The sequence below is a fragment of the Symphodus melops genome (assembly GCF_947650265.1).
Source record: "Symphodus melops genome assembly, chromosome: 4".
Lineage (NCBI taxonomy): Eukaryota > Metazoa > Chordata > Actinopteri > Labriformes > Labridae > Symphodus > Symphodus melops.
In genome coordinates, this window is record NC_136694.1 from 23,009,753 (window position 1) to 23,032,810 (window position 23,058).

At 39.3% G+C, this 23,058-nt stretch overlaps 1 protein-coding gene across 1 annotated transcript in view; it reads left to right on the forward strand.

Annotated features, from left to right (window-relative positions):
* The first annotated feature begins 1,638 nt into the window (after positions 1 to 1,638).
* The window catches only part of nxph4 (neurexophilin 4), a 40,917-nt gene continuing 19,497 nt past the window's right edge, over positions 1,639 to 23,058 (forward strand). Inside the window, exon 1 of the mRNA XM_079340909.1 lies at positions 1,639 to 2,183. Within this exon, the coding sequence (XP_079197035.1) occupies positions 2,130 to 2,183 (54 nt within the window). The 5' untranslated portion in view covers positions 1,639 to 2,129. The remainder of the gene's footprint in view (positions 2,184 to 23,058) is intronic.

Below are 23,058 nucleotides of genomic sequence, written 5' to 3' on the forward strand. Positions count from 1 at the left end.
ATACTCCTCTTCATCTGTAACAGGGTCTCACTGCACTGACTGGACCACCTTTACCTCTGCCTCTGAGTCCATCGACAGGAGGACCAGCAGTCCAAAAAAGTGACTTTGTAAATGCAGGAAAAGAAGAAGTGTAAGAACATGCAGCAAGTGAGCTCAAATATCTGATATCTGAAGAAAAAAGCACTGAAATGTCTGTGATGTGAAGACTTTCATCTTTGGATTCAGGGTTAAAAAGTGTCACTTGGATGAAAGACATATATATAGTCAAGTTTTTGCCCTTAATACTGTAAATATGAAAAAAAGTCATGTACAAAAACAAGTAAACAAATAATCAGACAGACTGTCAACAACGGGGTTAGCTGGTCAGGCAGTCATGCAGACGGAAGGGTATCAAGGGGGGACATGCGTCATCATAAATAGACAGAAAGTCGAGACAAACATGAAATACAGAAAAGACGTCCACTATCTATTCAGCAGTTTAGAATGACTGATTGTCAGCATAATATAACCCTACACACACACGCACACAAAAACACACACACACAACACCCCTACACACACACACACATACACAATGATCTCCAAACAGACAAACTGTGTGCATCTCAGATCAGTACATTTTAAAGGTCCACAATCAGGCGAGCAGCAGCTGGGACCGGCCATCAGGGAGAGATGTGGGGCCACACTGCCCCAATATATCCATGCAACATTAATATTTCAAAATTGTTTTTCTGGGAATTTATAGTCAGGCCAGCTTGTGCTGCTGGCCTCCATCACGTTCACACAAACACACACTCAAACAGAGCAGTCAAGGTTTCAGTTTAGTAAGACCATGATTGTTTCTTATCTGTGTTAGACTTTTTGGGAGTCAGACTCACAGATTACTGTAGTTGTTATAAAGACTAAACACATGCGCTGAATCTCAAATGGAGAATCTGTGGAGTCTTTACTCCAGTTTATTCTATCTGCGTATGGTTTGCTTGGTTCTCTTAAAGTGTAGGAATGCAGTTGTGTGCAAGTAAGGGGAAACGACTGTCTATTGATTATCATAAGGATAAGGATAATCATTATAATAAAGCAAATGTATCCTATAAATTACAGAGAAATATATTTTGATAAAACGTCAGCGGAATTTGGTAATGGAATTGAATTTCAAAAAACAGCCTCATATCAATACTTTTAAACAATTTATAAACATGAAGTTTCAAATTGGAAAGTGAAGAGCCAGATATATTTAATTTCCTATCTGATGTGACAGAGAAGGGTATAATTCTTCTCACATTTGTCAAGCTGAAATAGGAACTGTTAGCCATATCGGCTTCAACAAGCACATTTTAATTATTATTCATCCATTTGTAAAATTATTACTTCAGCTTTGCAAGAATAATTGAAAATAATACCTGTTTGAGCAAATTTGCATCTCAGATATTTTGCAACCACTCATGGATTTCTTTCCATTCTAAACTACACTACTTTAAAGTTGACTTAAACCTAATCCCACATATGAAACTCCTGACCTTTCTCTGATGAAGTATTTACAGGAGTATATTCATCTAATCCCCCCCCCACCCCCCACCCAAAAAAAAAAAAAAAAGAAAAGAAAAGAAATACGAGCAGGCAGCTGTGGTCAGTGTGGTTGCCAATAATCGTTCGCTGCATGTGCGCCGTGACGCGCGCGTGGACATCGAGAGAAAGATTGAGGGAGGGAGGGGGAGAGACTGAGAGAGATAGAGAAAGAGGGATCTCATTTCTCTAAATCAACCAGTCAGTGTCCAAAAACACAAGAAGCGCTGATGATCCTATCCTCGCGTCCACCCTCCAAACTGACTTCGTCTCCGCGCAAACTTCCAGCAGACGCGCAGCAGCATGAGCGGAGGCAGACCGCATGGATGTGCCACATGAGGCGGACCACAGGACCTGATCACACCGCTCAAAGTTTTTCGACAGCATCATCCGCGACTCCTACTGAACAAACACACAACTTTACGTGTGTTTTTCTGCTCTCGTAATACTTTTCACCTGTCGCCTGCCTGTTGGGATTGCTTGGATTCCACGGTGCGTCTTTTTATGTCCAGTCGAGGAGACGTGTAGTTTTTTTTTACGGGGTGGTCTGCGTTTAGGACGGCGACATGCAGGTTCTCGGTTGGACCTTAGTTCTCATCTGCCAGTGGATCCTACGGAAGGTAAGTTCATTTTAATGAAAAGAATAACTCTTAAGAGTTAACATTTTTCACATTTATCAATCGGATCCGGGCTGTTGCGTTTGCAGGAAAACACCTGCACTCTGAATTCAGAGGGTTCGTATACTCGAATTCCTCTTGCTTAAAAAAAAAGAAAAAGAAACGTTGTGTATTGTTTATCGGCTTATATAAGGAGTTTTTTAAAACTGAGATAGGGTTATAAACAGGTAAACTTAAACGTAATACAAGCAGATTTGTCAGATTCTTTAGGTTTTAGCAACATTTGTAGGGTCTCCACAACATCTTTGTGCGCTGGAACTTGACTTGAAGTAGTTAAAACTTCACATAAGCTGTTCAGACCAGAAAACACCTTTAAACTGTTCATTTTTTTGGTATTATTTACTCTTCTTAATAAACGGCTGTGAGACTTTTTCTCGGTGTACAAAACGCGCAGATTTCTGCTCACTAAGCGTTTCCCCTTTGCTCCCACTTAAGCTGCCCCTCCTTTATCTATATCTATCTATTCGCGCTCCCAGCAACTTCCTCTAATTTTTCTTCAGAAGTTAAACACGCCCGTGGCTTGTTTTATTATCGCAGCATCGCAATGGCATAGAGTTTGTGCGCCTGGTTCGGCTCTGATGCTTCTGCTGCAGCTGCTGATAATGTGTGGGTATAAGTGTGCGTGCGTAAAAGTGCGCGCTCACTCATCCTAGCGTGTTGTATTAACTGTGTTTTTGTTTTCTCCCCCCCTGAATGCTTTAAAGAGATGCAGTCATTATATAAACACATGTCACACAATACATCAGAATACAATAGTAGGCTGTCTGTCCTTAATACACACAGTGTGGAGCTGCTCTGTATGTCTTTAGCCTCAGCCTGAAATGAAAGAGAATAAAAACAGGTCTTTTTTCAGAATCCTCCTTCTTACCTCTGACTCCTTCATTTTCCTCCTTCTTTCTCTTCCTCTCCTCCTCTCCCATAATGGATCATTTTACCACCAACTGATTTTTATTTTAAAGACTGTGTCTTTAACTACAGTTGTAAAAATCACTTGACACTGTAAAAACTTCAATATGGCTTTTTTGGTACTGTTTTCAGGTGTAAAATAAGCCTTCTCATGAACAGCACTTGGTTCAGGTGTCAGGGCTTTATGGATATAAGGAGGGGGACAGGTGGGAAACCTTCACTTCTACAGTACAGATCTGCTCTGCGGCCCCCACAGTCCCCAGCAATCTCTCTTGCAATGCGAGTAAACGGTGACTGCATGCAGGGTTATTTTAGCGTGAGATTGTTTAAAAATGCCCTGTTGGCTGCTGGCAGATTGGTGTAAAGTTGGATTGTGACAGGTAATACCACCTGCACTTCTTTTGAAAATTGAATGCAAATCATTTCTGCCGCACAGTGTAGCTCTGCCTCTTGTGCATGAGAGTGCAACCTGGGTTCAATTATAAGGATCGACTTGGTATCGGATTATTTCACTGCAGCTTTATAGTAACGTGCATGTAAAATTATAATGTAATTTTTTCTTTTCGTTTTTTTTCTGAGGTGTAAAAAAAGGGGATGAATGTGTTTGTTTTCAACACCGAGGCGGTGTAGATGACTTATTATGACAAGTTGCATCTTTTGGAACACTATTAGCTAGAGGGATTAATGAGTGAAGAAGAAGTGAGGACAGGTGGGAACATTTCTAAATAGGGATAAGAGGAAATGTTGCAGTAAAAGTCATTGTAAGGTAGAGGAAGAAAATGTAACATAAGACATCTTTCTAACTGACTTTCATGGCCATTTGAATAGAACTGGTCCTCAGTGGTCATTTTCAGTACCTTCAAGGCCTGATTATGTACATGTGGGAGGGCATAAGTGCGAGATGAGGAGGAAAGGAGATTTTCTGCGTAATTTCTTTAAAGGCTGTTTTCTGATTAGAAACTTGTTTTAAAGATATTTTTTTAAAATGTCTTTTCCTTAAATGAATTTGTCTGTAAATACTCAGAGAGGACCATCTAGTGGGTAGGTTCTCACATAAATAAATAAGCTCCTTGCATATGATGTCTGATGCTGCAATGTTATGTTTTTTTCCCACCTTGTGCTTTGAAATGATATCTACAGTAACAGCACTACAAAGAAAGAAAAGATGTGTGAAAAGCTCCTTTGCTGTTTTATGCTCCCAGTAGGAACAATAGCATTAGCCGGCATTTCAACCTGACAAAATCCTCTTATCTCCCCCCATAAAACAACTAGCTATATACCCCAGGGATATTACAGCGCCTGAGTCACTTTAATTTCATTATATATAGTCCTACTTCCTTTGCAATCATGTCTCAGATATTCTGCATATCTTTGCATTTCAGTCTTGGGGAAAATGTGGATGTGTGTGATTCCATGCTCCATGTTCTCCCGTGCCCACATGTTGGGCATATCTTCACGCCAAAAAAATCTGAGCCATCTCTAGAACAGGATCAGATGTTTTTTTTTTTTTTTTTTTCCGCCATGGATTAAACCAGGTGGTTGGTGGTTTTCCCTCCCACTCGCTGTCTTTTCGTCCACCCATCTGTCCGTCTTTGGATCATCTAAACTGTCAAGCGGCCCAGTTTCAGTGAGCAGCAGCAGGAGGCACCACTGGGTTTGTAATCTGTGCAAATTATATTCCCTGTTCACTAACCGATTAGATATGTAATCTGTTAAATCATGATGACAGAAGCAATCACATTAGGACCGATATCTATTGCCTCTGAAATTGTTCCCAGAGATCAAAGCATTCTTTAACCTAAAAAAAAAAGCCACTGATTCATGCAGTATTTTAATGGATTCCAACATGGTTTGCTTAAGGTTAAGCAACGATCCATTTTTATTTAATTTGTTTTCTCCCCTTTCAACAGCCCTCTGCCCCATTTTTGACAAGCCATTACTTTTAAAATGAGTTATCGCTTTCTCGGTGCAGTGAATAGATCCTCCTCAGGCTTTGTATTAGCCGTAAGGAGAGGGGAAATTTCATTTAAATGTGTGAAGATGTCATATATATTAGACTAATGTAAAATAAAACTTCATTACAGACATGTAGGTTCTGTTTCAAACGAGCATTTGTCACCACTATCCAGGATATGGAGCTCATGTAGGGCTGTGTACTCACATTGGTGCTGCTTTCATTAAAAAAAAAGACACAGTTACAAGACACAATATATGGTTCATAATGCTGAAGCCATGTGACAGTTTCTAGAAGATGCAGTGTAATGGAAGCAGAAGTTTCTCTTTTATTTTAAGAAAATTAGATAAAATGGTTTTCATTTTACAGTTGAAGGAGAAACCAGAAAAAACTTAGGAGCCTGAACAGAGCTGCTGCTGCTCTTGGTGCTGAACGGGCCCTTTGTGTGTCAGTGTGTTTGGTTCACTTCCTGTTAGAGATGTGTTCAGGTTAAAAATGTGGACGACAAAGTTGTGTCTGGGTCCGAGTTAAACTTGTATATACTCGTTAAATCGACTTTTTTGTTCATTTTAATGATCCTAAGACTGACACTTCAGGATCAAACTATGGAGTGATATAAGTAGTTTATGTGAAGGTTCTTTTTTTTAAAGTTCATAAAGCAATTCTTCATTAGTTTGATATCTGTTACAGATGGATATTGAGAAACCCAGCACTTCTAAGGCAGAAGTTTACTTGCTAAGTTTTGTGTTTTTTGACACTTTAGGTTCAGAGAAAATGTTTCAGGTAAACAGTATCCTACCTTCTTTTCATCAAGAGACCCAAGGTTTCTAATGTCAGGTTAATGATGGGAAAGTAAAGAGATGAGTGGATTCGTAAGGCAGGATCAAGTTCATGTTCTCAGCTAAGGAAACACTTCACATATATCTCAATGTTTTTTCAGCATTGTTTGTTTGTACATTTATTTCATTTAAAAAATATAAAGACGACATAATATAACATCAAGTGTCACATTTTAAATGAAAAGGAGCAGAAAGAAGATACATTTGATATAATCTGCCCCCTCTGTTCAACTATCTTAAAAAAAAAAAAAGAATAAATAAAGCAACATTGGTGAGAATGAAAAAGGAAGTCATTTATTGCCCCTTCAACACTAAATGTGTTAGACATGTTACCTTATTTTCTAAAGACCAGAGATTGTTGAATGTGCTTTTTTTTTCTCAGCAGTGTGGAGCAGAGCAGATGGGTCTGAGGTTTACATGCTGAGGCACATCACACTTCTGCAGGCAGACAGGAAACAGCTGGAAAGGGAGGGTTGTTGTGTTTACTGTCACACCTAGATTTGGATTAGAAGCTGGTTTCTGGGCTGGGTCCTTTAAAACTTCTTAAAGTCACGACCCAAATCAGAACTTCGTCCCAGTCTAGGTCAACATAGCTGTCAAAATAAGTCCTCCTGCTCTACATTTTGGATGTTGTCTTAGTGTTTGAAACCCTTTCAGTGTAATGAAGTGTTACACGTTTTATATGAAACGCATTAAAAACAATTCCACTGACGCAGTAAACTACAATCGTCCTCATTTATGACTACAATGTGGCAATTTTATTTCATGTTCAGCAAATGTAAAACATTTGAAGTGAGCCTTTAACAAACGGAATCAGTTGGAGGAGCTTAAATAATTAAATTGCGCACATTGAAGTTTATCCATTTAAGCTGAGATAATTAAGTATATGTCTTAAAAATGACAGAAAAAAAGATCTCTGTCTGCAGCTTTAAGGCAACACAGTTCCTAGATCGTAGATTGGTCATGGGTCTAAACCTTGTAAATAATTGTGTTACCTCATCCTGCTGTGCTCCGTTAACAGTGGACTGATTCATATTTTCACTAAATTCCTGCAGTTTAACTTCTTCCTCAGCGCTTTAATAAGAGCTATTTGCTTTCCGTCTCTCCCTTGTCTTAGCTGTTTTCAAATAGGACAAGGTGCTTGCACAGCGGAAAAAGGCAGGATTTAGTGAAAAATCAAGTTAATTTTTCTGTTTAATTTAACAAACTAGCCTCCAGCTGTCTTAAGAGTCTTGCTTTGGTTTGGATTGACTACGCTGTGTATGCCAGATGGTGGGCTCTCACATAACTGCAAATAACACTGGCAATTGGTAGAAGCTCTTGTGTTGGAAGGAAAAATATGGAAATCAGAGAAGCAGAAGCAAACAACTTGAATAAAACGTCCCCGCCTGTCTCGTCTGGGCTCCTCTGCTGTTCCAGAAAGCTCCAGTTAATATGAAGTAGTAAACAGATTCATAAAGTAACATTTTACAGCATGATAGCAGTGATCAGACACAGAAAAATGCTTCCTTTGCTTTCTTGTTCGAGATTTAGTGCCCTAACTGTCTGAATTAAAGGTGTTGAGAGTTTACTTTGTGGTTGTGACAAAAAGTCGTTTAAATTAGTGGGTAACTGCGCAGAGTCAGAACTCAAATAATGCTCAAAACGGGAGCTTTTAAATTCCTGAACAGGTTGCATGCATAGCTGTGAAGTTTCAGATTCACAAAGCCTTAGCAGATTATTATTTCTTGGACAATGTATGGGAATGCTGGTATGTTGCTGGGCCTGGTTGCCAAGTCACATAGCATCCAAATAAAGTTGTGATGAAGCCAGACACTGTTCTGCGTACTTTAAAGCTGTCAAGTTCTGGCGTGGTTAAAGTAAGTCTCTGTTAGAAGGTGTTACGTTCGAACTTTAGCTGATGAACATACAGTAAATTCATTGTGAAGCACCTGGGGGAACTTTGATGAACTTGTGCAAAGGAAGGGATGCTGTTCTTTATGGTTCAATAATTACCAAGTTCTTTACGTTTTCTTTTACTTTATAATTTGATCTGCAAGTTATCCATGTTTAGATAAAATGACAGTGTTGGAAGAGCTGGTGTAATATATCGAAAGATAAATATGGTGGAGCATATTCATCACTGCATTCAATGTTACCATAAAAACGGTCAGTAAAAATGAAGTGTTATTTAAGCAGCATTTTGATGATGCAGCCTCATGAGGAAGAAATCTTTCTTAACCCCCTCATGGACTGAACCTTACTGTCACTATACGAAGGTACAATAAACACGTGTGTTGGCTTCTCTCCTCTGTTGTAAAGTTTAAAAATAGATAAATGGTTAAATAAAAAAAGGTAAAACACGTAGAGCTACAAAAATCTTAAAAAGTTGAATGAATTGTAGACGGGTTGGTTTAAAAACAGATGAAATTAACATGAGACCACCGGCGCAGACTTTATGCTGGTGTATCTTACTCGAGATCAACTAATAATAAACACTCTTCAGAACCCATATTGTGAAAAAATGTAAATGTACTGAATATTCATCATCCTTCTGAATAAAGCTACAAATATAGAGCAGTAATTACTTCCATTAAAATGATAAAGCCTTTGCTGGCAGCAGTTAAAATATTGTGATCAAATGTAGAATAATGTAATGGGTCAGAATGAAGCCAGCTTGGTAAGCAACCTTACTTCCGTGCATTTTAGCAATGTACAGTATTAACAAACATAGCATGACAAATGTGTTTCAACAAACACAACCAGAAGAATGAATAAAAAGGGAATATAATTTGAGAAAAAAAACATCTTTCAAGCCTGGTTGAACCAAGCATAGCAAGGGAAAAATCCTCCAACAGTGAACTACACTTTAAAATAAGACCCAGATATCCCTGACCTGGTGTTAAAAAGCTTACTTCTTGTGCGTCAGTCGAAATGCGGTCAGATAAACACAGAAGCAGAACTCTGGGCTCCACATCAGACCATGCGACCCAGGTTTCACTGCCAGGATCATCTCAGAAGAAGGCCTGTGCACAGCTGCTTCTTCAACCCCGAGAGGGTCGCACATCTCATGCTAGGCTACGTCTGATATCTCCACCAGCCTCTGACACAGCTCTCTATGCACCTGCCATTCTGCAACATGACGATTTTTGTTGGGCTACAGGTTGAAGGTTTTGTTTCTCCTTTTCCTTTCAGACCTTCTTGATTTGCTTTATTTGTCTTCTGTCTCCCCCCTTTTCCAGAGTGAAGGGAGAGAGGACAAGGGCACACCGGGAAAAGCACATACTGAGGGTCCAGGTCAAAATAACCACACCTGATCTGTCTTGAACCGAGCTCCACTCACACTGCAAAACACACACTCGCACAGCATTTTAATGCATCTCCGTCTCCCCCAATGGATGGGCAGCCATTATTTCAACAGCACCATGTATGACTCACCCAGCTGTATGGAAAATTGCTCCCAGAGAGGAGTTGTGGAGGCAAAAAAAGGGAATGTCTGAGGAGATGATAACGCCTGAAAAGGAATCAATTTGAGAATATTACTCATAATCCGTTTGCTGCAAAGATATGTGACACAGGCGTGCATGCAGAGAATAAAATGAATTATCCCCAAGCACAGACATAAACAGAATACAACTAGGAGGTAGAACTAGGGAATGTAGGGTACATCAGTATTCGACTCTACATGTTGACTACAGTGTGATAGACAAAGAGCTTATCTATTAGGCAGCAATTATTGTAGAGGTGTTGGAGGCATAATGGCAGAGGGGAGAAAATGAACAATTATAGCCGAGGCAGATAAACATTAGGGCTGGGTGTGTTATCCACCATGGGCTAACAGGGCACACATCTGTTGTAGCACCATGTACTAAACAAAGGAGAAGAGCACAACTTCATCTGTAATCTATCTTTCAAAATTCAGCGTCAGAGTTAATGTTTCGTCTGAGGCAGAACAACATAAACACATTCAAAGGTCTACACGGATGCTGAGCAAAACCCGAAAAACTCAGCAATGCAAAAAACAACCCACATGCTTCTTATGTAACTATTATGCGGAATAAAATTGTGTTGTCTTCATGTGTTACATCGTATTCTGAGTAAACTTGTATCTTGGTAGAGTACTTTAAAAGTCTGTTCCCCTATTTTTTCTCCTTTTTTAGTGGCTTAAGTTTTTCAATGGCTGAACCTTTGAAAGTCCTTTTCAAACTCATGTACATCTGTAGATTCGTAAGTGTCTGTTTTGGGTAAATCAAATCAAATCAAATCAAACTTTATTTATAAAGCGCTTTTCATACTTTTAAAAGTAGCACAAAGTGCTTTACATGTTAACATCACATTAAAATCACATTAAAATCATTCCCACCCTCCCCCCATCCCCCACGCATACAGACAGTATCACACTCACAGTCATGCTCACAGTCACCCCACGCTCCAACACACACACGCAGACCTACTCACATACACACACATGCACACACACCAGCATCAATGGTATGGTAAATGCAACACAGTGTTTAGCCCTCAAAATGTACGGTCTTTAAAACTTTGAACTTAGTGATTTTTCATGCGATGGAAGCAGTAGAGTAGTTATTTAATATGCTAACGGTCGCGTTGGCTGTCTGCAGAGTTTATGTTACTCCAAAATGGTCTGTCATGAACTGTGCTGTTTGGATGGCGGTACAAGTTAATACTTTAGCTATTAGATGAATAGAACTGAAGCATTAAACCAACATTCATGGTCACTAAAAGATGACCTTTATTATCTACTGTATGTTGAGCAACTTCTTTTTCCTCCATGAATTTTTATGTAAGGCTTTTTTAGTAAAATGTCTAAAGTACTGTATGATGTATTTGTCATGAGATTTTAAACACGTTTAAGAATGGACTGTTTTAATCTGACCTTTGTTTTTATCTCTGGTTAATGATCAAACACATGCAAAAGTAAAGAAGTTTCCTTTCAACAAAGCTGAGAACGGACCATTTACATGGTGAACTTGAGACCTGCTCAACATCAATTTATTGTGTTGTCAGGTGTTGTGTTGAAATGTGGGTATTGCACTTAAAAAACATGTAAAAGTTGAATGTTGCTGTTAATTAGAACTTTTTTTTGTGGAAGGAAGTGTTTTTTTATGTATTCATCTGTTTGCCTAAATCTCCACTGGGTTTCTGTTGTTGTCGTCCTCTTTTGCATGACTTAATAAATAAAGCAGCAGAAGGATGTTCTGGGTGTGAAATGGTCAGCCCTACTTTGGATTTCACCACTGGTGTTGCTCCACTTTGAGACATCCCCTGTCAACTCTGTGATGAGAGAAGTGTGTAAATATCTCCCTGCCTCTCTCTCTCTCTCTCTCTCTCTCTTTCCCCTCTCTCTCTCTCTCTCTTCCTCTCTGTCTCTCCTTTTTCCTGGCTGTGAGGACCAGACTCGAGCTTTGGAAATAAATCTCATCAGAATGGACGCTTGGCTCCCGATGATGGGCACTGTGTTGGTTTCATACATGCATGATGAGCAGCTCTGCTCTCGGCAGGGAGACACCAGTCCTGGCATCACGCTGCCACCCCATTGGTCAATGTGTTGCCTTGTCTCAGCTTCCCTAGGGTGAAAGCACACGCTGGGCTTCATGCTTTTGCTATTTGATATAGCAGTGTGCACTCTGATGTGTTCACGTGTGTTTACTGATGCGAGAGACAGACGTGAACTGAGCACAGCTCACACTGAGCGCACAATTCGTGCAGAATCTTGATGAAAAAAAGTCAGTTGTGTACTTTTGCATATTTGTTGTTTTTACGTGCACAATTTGTAATTACCTTGATATACACTGTAGATGCACCTTTAGTTAATCTTTTCTTTCTCCAGCATGTTCACACAGTATTAGTGTATGAGTGCAGCACACATTGTTCGGAGGTATAAGACAGCCTTGGGTTCACATAACGCCTTGTGATTAATAGTGACACACCTCGGGGAGATATATAGAATAGGATTTTGTGCATGTAATGAAATATTAAAGTGTAATCCTAGCGACACCAAATATCATAACTCATGTTGCAGACGGCAGAGAATGCTCAGGGTCAGCTCGGTGTGAAGACCCTGCCACAGATGGGTCGGCAGAGGAGGGATTAGTTTTTATCATTTTTTAATATCTCCAGCAGGCTTTGTAATGCATTAATTCAGACATGCATTGAATTTATTGGAGAAACTGAGGCAGGGTGAGAGGGTGGAAAAAAACGACACGGGTAACCCAGCTAGAATTGTGACCCTTTTGGTAAGCCTCAGTGTGCAATCATGCTGTCTTAATAAATAAAAGATCCTGCAGAAATCCTCTGGACATGCAAGAATCTCCAGGATTTGATGCTGTTGTGCTTCAAGAAGACGTGTCATAAAGGAGTCTTGTTTGCAATCTTGGTCATCCTTTAAGGATTTTCCCATCTCCATGTGATGTATTATTGAGATGAAAACAGCAAAATATGCTCACAAGCTGTTATATTAAGAAATTTGTTTTCTGCAGATTGTTTTCCCGTGACAGGACTTTCTTTATGTATTGTTTCCTGGACGGAGGCTTTATGGAGAGAGTCAGGAGATTTAAGCCGAGCAGCTCGCACTCGGCAGAACCATTTGGTCACAGATCTCTCGCACTCCTCTCAGTCTATTTCTCTGTCTTTCTCTCCCGCTGTCTTTCATCTTACACCTCTCTCACCTGCCACCTGCTTGTCAAAACCCTCACAATTGAGCCTCTATCTTTCTCTGCGTCGCTTCATTTCTCCTTTTGCATGCTCTTTACACTTCCTCCGCATGGTCATGCCCGGCCTGCAAGTACTTTGCCAGTGTGTCTGATTAAAATGTAGCCCTGGAAGAAGTAAAATATGTGAGGAGAATCTCAGAAATTCAGCTCTCAGTTCCTTGCGCCCTGGTGGAGACAAGACGTGTGGTTTTTTTTCCCTTTCTTCCTCTCCTGGTGCTTTCTGGCTCCAGTAACCATGTTTCTCTCTGGGTGTTTCTGGATCAAGACATGGCAGTTCTCACTGCTGAATAATATAAAGTCTCTGCTTGGTTTTTTAGTTAATTAGCTGCAGCATCGAAGAAGCAGGAGGGGGGGAATGGAGAGATGGATGACAAGGGGAAAGGAGGGTGTGTGCACTGTGCAGTGGAGGCGATGGTAGACTTTCTCTCCTTTAACTTGGTCCAACTTGGCCCAGAGGGGGTCAGTAGGGAGGGAGTCTAGGTCAGGTCCGAGGATGGAGAGGATGCAGAGTGAACTGAACTCGAGGCTGTGTGGGCAAATAGAACATCACAAAATCTTTTCACTTTCTATCTGGCCTCACGTTGCAAACTTGCATTACACTAACCATGCAGAGTTAACCTATCGGGATGTGTTAGAGGACCTTTATGCATGATGTTATTACTCTGAACGAGGGGATTCTATTCTGAAGGGCTGTAGCTGAGGAAGTTACTTTTATGTGTAGAAACAGTCCACAGTGATTACAGAGTTATAACATGGCTTGTTTTTTTAAGGGGGGCAAAAAGGAGATGGTGTCGACCAAAACCTTCGATGACTTGATCCTTGTTCATTATTTGGACTGATGTTTGCTCCTTGACAGAACTCTTTATTTTCTATTGGGGTTTTGGCCGAGATTTTTATAATTAAGATTTCCTATATAACCCAATGATTCATTTTTACTAGTTAGAAAGTAAGTAGATATATTCAAGCTGAAGTTCTTCCTGGCTGTAAATGCAGTTTAGATATCTTTATTATAGGTTGGGAATGGGTGGAAAGGTTCAAAAGCAATGATTGGCCTCCTGTGTCCATCATCATCTTTCCCTTTTCTTTGCGACGAGAATATAAAAACAAACTTGAGCCATCCGTGCTTGTCCACACTGCTTCTCCAGAGACTCTTTGTTCAGGAATATCTAAGCAGCTGAAAGATGGAAGTGACAGTATTTTTCAAGTCATCCACAGAAAAGGTCCATTACCTAAGCTGTTGTATAATGTGGTCAAATCGAGAGAAAAAGCTTTTGTCTCCACCTCTCCAGCAGTGACGGTAATAACTGATAACTACACTCGTATATCCACGTTCCTTACTGGTAATCCTTGAGTTTGATTTTTTTGTAACTCTCTTAATGGCAAGCTTTTTCTTTTGTTAATTTAAAGATCAAGCACATTCCTTGGACTCTTCTTGGGTTACTGAAACCTAGTCTTTTTCTCTGTTTGCTCCCCCTCGTAGCTCTGGTTGAACTAATCATCACTGGTTGACATTAAACACAAATTTTGAGATTTTTGAGAGATCCAGCAGATGAATGTGACTTGAGTATTCAGACTTCGGCCTTGATAAGGATAATTGAAACTTCAGTCCCTGACATTCACAGCTGGATCCCACATGTGTGTATACAAATTAAGAAAATGTCTTTCTCTCTGTGTGTCAGCGTGCGGTCAAAAAGCACAGATGGAATCCGTTTCCTGATGCTTCAGTTCACTTTGCTCACCAGATGTCACCCTCCCCTTGGCAAACTCTTGGACCAGACCCCGACCTGCTTGTGTATAAACATGACCAGTCAGTGACAGTGACATAATGTGTCACCTAGAGAATGAGAATGGCGTGGAAGTGACAGACAGAGAGACAGACACATATGTTTCCACACCGATTTGCCGGATGCCTCGCTGTAGAGAGCTGAGCATCTGTGTGTTCAGCTGAGGAGACTGTGAACGATATGATGCAGAGAAAACAAAGACAGAGACAGACCAGGGAATGCTAATCAAACTCTTCCTCCTCTCCTTATGACTTTGGGTAGAGAAGGTGGCAGCAGTGTTGCCTGCAAACCTGTCAGTGCAGTGCATGAGTGACCGTGTGAAGTTAACTCCAGTTAAGGGATGAATAGAATGATCACCTGAATGAATCAAGTTCATTTGCAAACGCTGCAATCCATTTGACTCTTCCTGTTCCCATCTTCTACAAGCTGTAAATGTCTTCACTTATACCTCTTCTTTTGGAAACGACCTTTTCCGTGCTACTTTTTAAAGTTCCTTACATTTAAAGTCAGTTTACAAACCAATGAACTACATTTCATGTTCATTGTTTCATTTGAAGGAAACAGGGATACAAAGGGACAACCATTTTGATTTCAAATGTTTGGCTTTGAAGACGTGCATGCTCTCTTCAGCCACACTGCTGATGTCTTGTGTACATAGAAAAACATCTACATTACATTTTGCATTGATGATGTCAGGAAAGGTTTTCAGTCATCCAGCTCTTTGTAAGTCCAAGCTTGGTCCAAAAGGCAAGTGGACTTTAGCCTGTCCCAGAGGAAAACACATTAGGAGATCTCAAAAAGGTTTTATTTATTTCTATGAGATGATAGGAGATCTGTGTGAAAGCAAAATGAGATTACATCGTTTCTTTCTTCCACTGCATGTTTTTCTGTCAAATAAAACATGCGCAAAATCTCAAATTAGTCCCCTTTTTAAGACGGACGTAATTTGAGCATTAGTTTAGTTCAGCTGGTAAAGCAGGTGCCCCATGTTTAAAGGCTACAGTCTTTGACGCACAGATTGCTGGTTTGACTCCTGGCTGCAACCATTTGGTGCACGTCATCCCCCACACTCTCTCTTTCCATACTTGTTGTCTCTCTTCAGCTTTCCTTGTCCTATGAATGGGGTAAATTTAAAATGTTGTGACTCTTTTTTTTTTTTTTTTTTTTTTAATCAACAATAAAAATGTAAGAAATCTCCCAATCTGTAGAAAAGCAAGCTTTAAGTAGCCAATAAAGCAGATAAATGTTTCCGTCAAGATCACACAATCTAGCCCTGTTGTCTTTTAAATCAATATTCGTATTTTGTTTTTCACAAACTTTTTTCCTTGGAGCCTCCCATATTTGTATCTTTAAAAAAAACGAGTCCCCCAAAGGCCTTACAACAAGAAATGTAATACATGGCTGTCAAATATTATAAATATAAAAGATCAATTTCAATTGTTTTTATTGATAAAATCCCAACAGAATAGGCCGACACATACTCATTCTTGTCAGAAGATATTTGTATAAGAAGATTTACTTTATTGATTCCCAATGGGGAGATTATGTTTTTACACTTTGTGTAATCATGGTACACACACACATAAGCTGATAAAGTACACATGCACAAACAATATCCTATGGACATGTGCTAATCGAGAGATGTCAGAGTGAGGGAGCAGCCAGTCTATCTAGCCGTTTTATCATGATTTTGACAACTTTAGAGCAGACAAAGCTTCGCTGAGATCTTTGGCGTCCCAGCTGCAGGGGCCCAGACTCAGGACCCCAATACCATAGAAAATAAAATATGGAGACAGTTAAACACGCAACAAAGCACAATGCAAGAAAACAGAGCTCTAAAAGCTCCTTTAAGGTCACAAAGATTTTTAGCTGGCGAGCTACACAATAGACAAACGCTTAAAACATGTACAGTATAAATGTCAACAGTTATGAAGCTAAATAAAGTTCTATTACTGTCAAAGTTTTGTTGTAGCTCTTAAGCTACATTAATGGCAAGGCGCTCAATCAAACATTCATATTGCTTTCCAATCACAGCTAACTTTTGTGGTGTCGTGACTTTTTATTTTGCTCCACTATAGGAGGGATTAGTTTTTATCATTGGATATTTTCTTATTAAAATATGTTGGTATGTCTTTTATGAAGCTCCATGATATTAACTAAACCTTTAGATGGGTTGTGTTCCCATAACTCTGTGTCAAATTTAAATTTGTTGCCCTTTATGAGTATGGGGCTGATTTGGAAAATTATCCTTACATGGTAAATTAATGACAAACTATAAATTGACTAAACTTCAGAAAGTTAACATTCACATGGTCAGCATTTGTCCCCAAAGCTTTTTCAGTTAGCAAAAAGAAAAACTGCTTTGAAGCCTCACAAAGTTGGTAGTGTCTAGGACTCCCCTTCACTACTTGCTTCTCTCATCATCAGTGTTATCCCAACTCTTAACGTTTTCTTGTTGTTCATTTCCTCTATATTTTTTCTCTGTCACTGTGTGGTTAGATGTTTTCTTCTAGTTGAGATAAGGTGCCCCGTGTGATCTCATGTCTTGCTACATCAGACAGTGGTGTAATGAGAGGCCGACGTCGTGTCCTGCTGGCCCGCTGAGCCACATAAATCAAGCACATGCACGCACAAGGACAGAAAGAAAGAGATTAAAAAGATATCCAGGAGAGATTGACTACCCTTTTGCCTTGTAAAATAGAACTGTTAAAAAAAATCTCACCTCTGTATTACGTACCTGCAGGCTGTATGATACCAAAGCTGCTGTGTAGACCTTGAATGAGTAAACCATGACTCCCAGAGCGACACACTCCCACAATTTATGACACAGTTTACTATCCGAGCATCATTCTTGAGATCGTCTTGAGGACTTAACCTTAGAGTAATATTAAAAATGATGTGTCCACAAATTTTGTTCCTGCATTATTGTGTGCCTCAAGGTTTATCACATCTTACAAAAAATCTCATCAGGCAAAGCAATTTGTATTGAACTGCATGTGCATTATTTGGAGATTGCCACATCAACTAAAGCTAGATTAAAATGAGATTTACAAATGAATGTAGCTGATAAATGTTTTCTGTAATTTTCTATGATGTTTAATCCACGAGGTCAGAGCTTCAACAAGCCCTCCTTGTGTCCCCCATATCAATTCTCTAATTCACATTCCTCCTCCTACATTTTCTGCATTTTTACATCACCTGCTCTGTTATTTTTTACAGGACATGGATTTAAAAGGCTTAAATATTGTGTTTGTGGACATTTCCGCAGTCTTAAATCCAGCTTTATGTACCCATCCTCCCAGCCAAAACACCTCTGTCTGTGTCTTTATGCACATTTGCCTCCACAATGATTCCTATTCTGGTGAGGATTGATTTTCATCCCTGATAACAAATGTTCTTTGTTGAGAAATCAACACAGCCTCCTATTTTCATTTACCACATGAGATGTAGCAAAGATTGGATTTTGCTGCCAAATGGTGTAGTTAATGATTTCATTCTTGTTCTCCATTGAGATATCAAACCACAGCAGCGCTTTTTTTATTGTAGTAAAGCAGATTACAGTCTGTCGCCAAATAATTTTATACTTGTTTTGTAGATCAGCCTAAATGTCATGTTAGATAAAAAGATGTCAATCCTTTAAGGGCCAGATGTTTTTCTTCATGTACCTGCAGATGTGGATTGGTGCTACATCAGGACAATCGGCTGACAGCTCATTAAATTAAATATATATTTAACAATTCGAGGCTAAAGCGAAGTAAGAACAAAGTTTGGTGAGCCTGTGGAAACAAAAGAATCCTAATTTCTAACAGAGATTAAAAACAAGGTCCTGCAAGATAACAAGTAAACTGTTGTGTTTGGCCACAATTGAGCTGGATGATTTATATTTTATTTAAAGGTTTGTTTTTTTCTCCAAGTTGTGCTTATTATTAAATGCCCTTGTGTTTGGTAGCTGGTATCAGCTACTATGTTGAGGCTTATTAACAACTCATTCTCTCTGCTTGTATCAGTTAAAGGAGATATGAAAGAGCCCATTTTATAGTGCTCTGCAAGGTTGTTTGAAATTAGCTCTTCGTCATCACGAGTGGTTTCACTAATGTTATGCGGCGACTTGCTCAGCTGACAGTTTTATCACTGAGTTTGTCATCAGTTCAAATTCAGCCCTTCGTTAAATCTAGTTGACCTGTTGTGCTCCACTAAGGAGTCTTTGTGGCATAAGATCATTTTAGTGTTTACATGATGATGCTGTTCACACTGATTCTGCTCATGCCAGATGATAAGTGGTTATGTTTTTTTCTGTGTGAATATCTAAATTCAATTCCCAACAAGGCGGCAATTTCCTGTTACTGTGTCCAAGTGTTTCTCTACAGATGTGCTGGAGAATGCCAATAATGACAATAGTTGTCATCTACCCATGAGCACTAGAGCTTTAGAGCTGATGGTCTGTGATGAGTCTTATTTCCTCTCTACCTTGATGAAGGTTAGATCAGTGCTAAAAATTAAACTCTTTATTTTAAAAGAACAAGCTAACTTCCAGATTGATCCTTTTTCTACTTTGCATCAAAAATAGAGATCGAAGTGATAAAACAGCAGCAGAGGTCATTGTGGAAAAAATAACTCCTTGTTGAGAATTCTCCAGAAGAAGTTTTGGGGATTTAATTGCAGCAGCTTAGTTTTGGCTTGTCATTCAGAGTGAGTTGAGTTTGAGTGGGTTTTTTAATTATTGTTTTATAATCAAGAAGGCTCAATTTCAGTTTATCTTTTAATGAGGACATTTTGATAGTTGGCCTGTAACCCCTTTAACCAAGACAACAAATATGCTGGTAGGCCAAAACCAACTGCTGTAACATAATCTGACATCTCTGTCATCATGCTCAGGCTGCTGAAAAAACTACAGCAGCGTGTTTTAGAAGAATAAGTTTGTGGTGAGATGTTAAAGGGAGAAAGCACATAAAACATTTCTCGTTACACTTCTGGAAGCTAGCATTTTACTCAAGTAGTGTTTTCTGAGGGGCCTGTTCTTCACTTGAGTATTTTACTTCCTGTTGTTGTCTACACTACACATTTAAGAGAGACATCAAGTACTCTTCACTCCTTTTATTTATCTGTAGCAATAAAACTTCAGTTTTTGTAAATCTATGCCGCATCATTTTCAATGAAATGAATCAGACTTGCCAACAGTGTATGTATTAAATATGATTGTTGTCACCTCATTCAGCTGCTATATGAAAGTAATATTTAATGCATCAAAAAACAAATCAACCAGTAAAATGGTTTTGCACAATGGAGAGGACAAATACATTTTGTCTACATTATTATTGTCTTCATGTCTATAACTCTAGACATGAGAAGAAGACATGTATCTACAGTATAAATGAAGTCTTCATCTTAGTCTTCATGTTTATATAAATGTAGACATCAAGACAATGTATTACTACTGTATGTATATAATGTAGGCTCAGGTCAGTTCTGTATAAATGAATTGGAACTGGAACATCTTCGGACACTGGCATGTGTTTAATTTTAGTTGTTGGCAAAAAGAAAAAAATCATTAAGCTCTGAAGGTTAGCTGCATTCATCTCGTAACCTGAGCATATGACACTGAATGTTTGGCATGTCTTTATCCCATTACAAGGTAGTAGCGAAATGTGGATTGGGGAATTTGGGTAAAATGAACATTTCATATTTTCTGAAAATGTTTCAATTAAGTGTATTTTTTAAATTACAATGGTGACCTTAAAGTAGAGAGGTGAGTTGCTAATTGGATTTTTTTTTTTGCTCAATATAATACATTACTCCCTGTGCTTGGCAGTGGCAGAAATCTTATTGCCAGAAGTTACTGTTTGCTTTTCTGAAAGCTCCACAGTGAAAGATGCATAATGCCATTACTCATTCAGTCAGCAGAGGGGGATGTCAGGGAGTCGAAGAAGAGGAGGGTGTTAAAAAAAAAAATCTCTGCCAAAATTAAAAAATGCCACAAAATGAAATAAAGATGAGTGCTCCAGTGAGCCACAGACTGAATATAAAAGACAATCCTGTGAAATATACATGGCTGCTGGGGGAGTCAAGATGAATGCTAAGTTCCAAACTCTACCTGTAGCCCGCCATACGGGCCCTGATCCTGAGCTCATTCTTCATCCCCAAACATTTAGGGATCAAACCAACTGCTGTGATTTGTCCAATGGAGCGGCTTACTCCTCACCTAGGTAACAAGAGACAGGAAGACATGTAAGAGAAGAAACCATCGCTCACATTTAATAAGATTGGGTGTTATTTTTCCCTGTCTGTAATGCCTTTATTATTGCAGATTGGCTTAGCAGTGAAAGCTATTGATTGTGAGCCAGAGCCCCAACTGGGACTGAAGAGAGGGAGACAGAGATGGAGGGTGTGGGCTGAGACCGGCATGTGATTTGTGTGCATTTAAAAAAACACAAACATGTTTTTTTCCCCCTGCCAAGGTGTTATTTTGTGTCATATTTGACTCAAACGAGCACAGTGATTTTATTTATGCCCAAAAAAATCTAAGCAATTGCACTTCAGTCGCTGACAAACTACCTCAGGGACATTTTTGTAACAAGACCTCGAATTCAGAGACAATCAAACAAAAAGTAGTGGTGTTGTGTGCATGTAACACTATGACTAAAAAAAATCCTTGAATAATGCTATATATCATCCAGAAAGGAAGCCTAGAGAGGAAGATGAAAAAGCAAAGTGTTGTAGTTGATGTAAATGGGTAACTAAGAAACATGATCCATTTAACGTAAGCAGGTTAAATACTATTCCTAGTTCATTTACTGAATGTTAAATGAAGGCACAGTATGTAAATACACACCCTGGGTGCTGTCAATCAAAACAAGAACATGAATGATGAACTCCGAGTTGACCGTATATAAAACAGACCCAAGGAAGAAAACATGTTCAATAATGTTTACCACATACAGCAAAAGTCTGGCAGCTTTAAGTAGTGATTCCTGAGAGGCTAAAGTGGCTATTGTTCACTGACACAAAAGTTTGTATTCTGGGTTCATTCTAATTTGAAATAATAAATAATAATACAACTGTAAAAAAATGACTTAAGTGCAAAGCGTAAAACATAATATCAAATAAAAGAGTAAATGTGAGTGTATAAAAAAGTCATGCCTCCGCTTTAAAAAGGAAAACCTGGACTATCGCTTTAAGTGTTTCAGTCTTCTCAGGAAACCCTGAACAAAAATATTGACTTGTGAAAAAATGAAAGAGCGAGAAAGAAAAGATGTATGGAGATGATGAGTGACTGATTGTGTGTGTGTTCCTATTCTTAGCTCTGCAGTGGCAAGAACAGGACTAATGATGCTTCCTGACCTTAATGCCTAGCACTCAAGGTCAGACATGCACTGATGCATCGTGGGCAAGGTGTCCCGGGCCGCCGTGGTGCACTGCCAGATTGAGTTGGTTGTTTGTGTTGTTGTGGTTTTGTGTGACTTTGCCCCAGAATTTATCACTGCGGTTCCTGAAAGAAAAACAGATACAATCGAAGAACAAGCAATTTATTCAGCAGTGCACACTGAGAGGGGACTACAAGCTCTTGTTCTGCAAGTTACACACACCATTTTTCAGAGATGTTTCAAGTAATGCTCCAATAGTTTCACATTAATGCTCAAAGAAAAGTAATTTCAAAGAGACAAAGCAGGATTTTAAAAGTGATTAAGCAATTTGAGATTAACTACGTGGTTAGCCCTGATTTAAGTTTCTTTTGAAATCGCTGCTTCATGAAAACTACCTCCAAATGCAGTGTGCTATTTTATGGCAACATGGCTGTTCAACACATAAAGGCCAATCTGGCAGCAAATTCAACATTCCATCAAATTAATGGACAAGTGATTAAAAAAAAAAAAACAGAGTCGATGATATCGATGTAATTGTTGCTAAAACAACAATGTTGAGAAATACATGCACTGCTGCTTTCTGTAAATCTGATATTAATTGCTGCCCTGCTCACTCCCTTTGATTTATCATCATCAGCTCTTTGTTCAAAATCTTCTCCAAACTCGCCAAGATATTTTCAAAAGAAAATGTTCAATTCAGAAACACATGGAGTAAGATCCCTAATCAACTAACACCTTTACACAGAGAGTGTAAGCAGACGTCCGGTTTGTTCCTTATGCATAGTCCTCATTAAACGGTTAAGGGTAGTGTGTGTGGGACGCCGGGATTCGGGCAGCCCAGGTTCGAATTCAACATGAGGTGCAATTTTTGCCTCTTTCCCTCATTGACATATAAGAAACAAGTTTTGTTTGCACACAAGTCCTAGAATGTTTTCTCATCTGTCATAGAAGAGGAGGAGGTGTGTAAAAAGACAAAGGGGGTATTAAATAGAAGGAAAAGTATTAAACGCAGAAGAGGAATCTGACACAGAGTTAGATGAAACCAGGAGGAAGGCTAAATGTTGACTAGTGGGAGGCAGAGTCAGCCTGTCTCGCATGTCGGATCATTAATTTCTGTTTAATTAGCAGGAATGCCACAGTTGGAATGTGATGCATGCGTAAGGACGAGGAGTGGGTGTGAGTGTGTGTGTGTGTGTGTGTGTGTGTGTGTGTGTGTGTGTCTGTGTGTCGGGTTTGTGGTTTGTGTCTGTGACCTGCC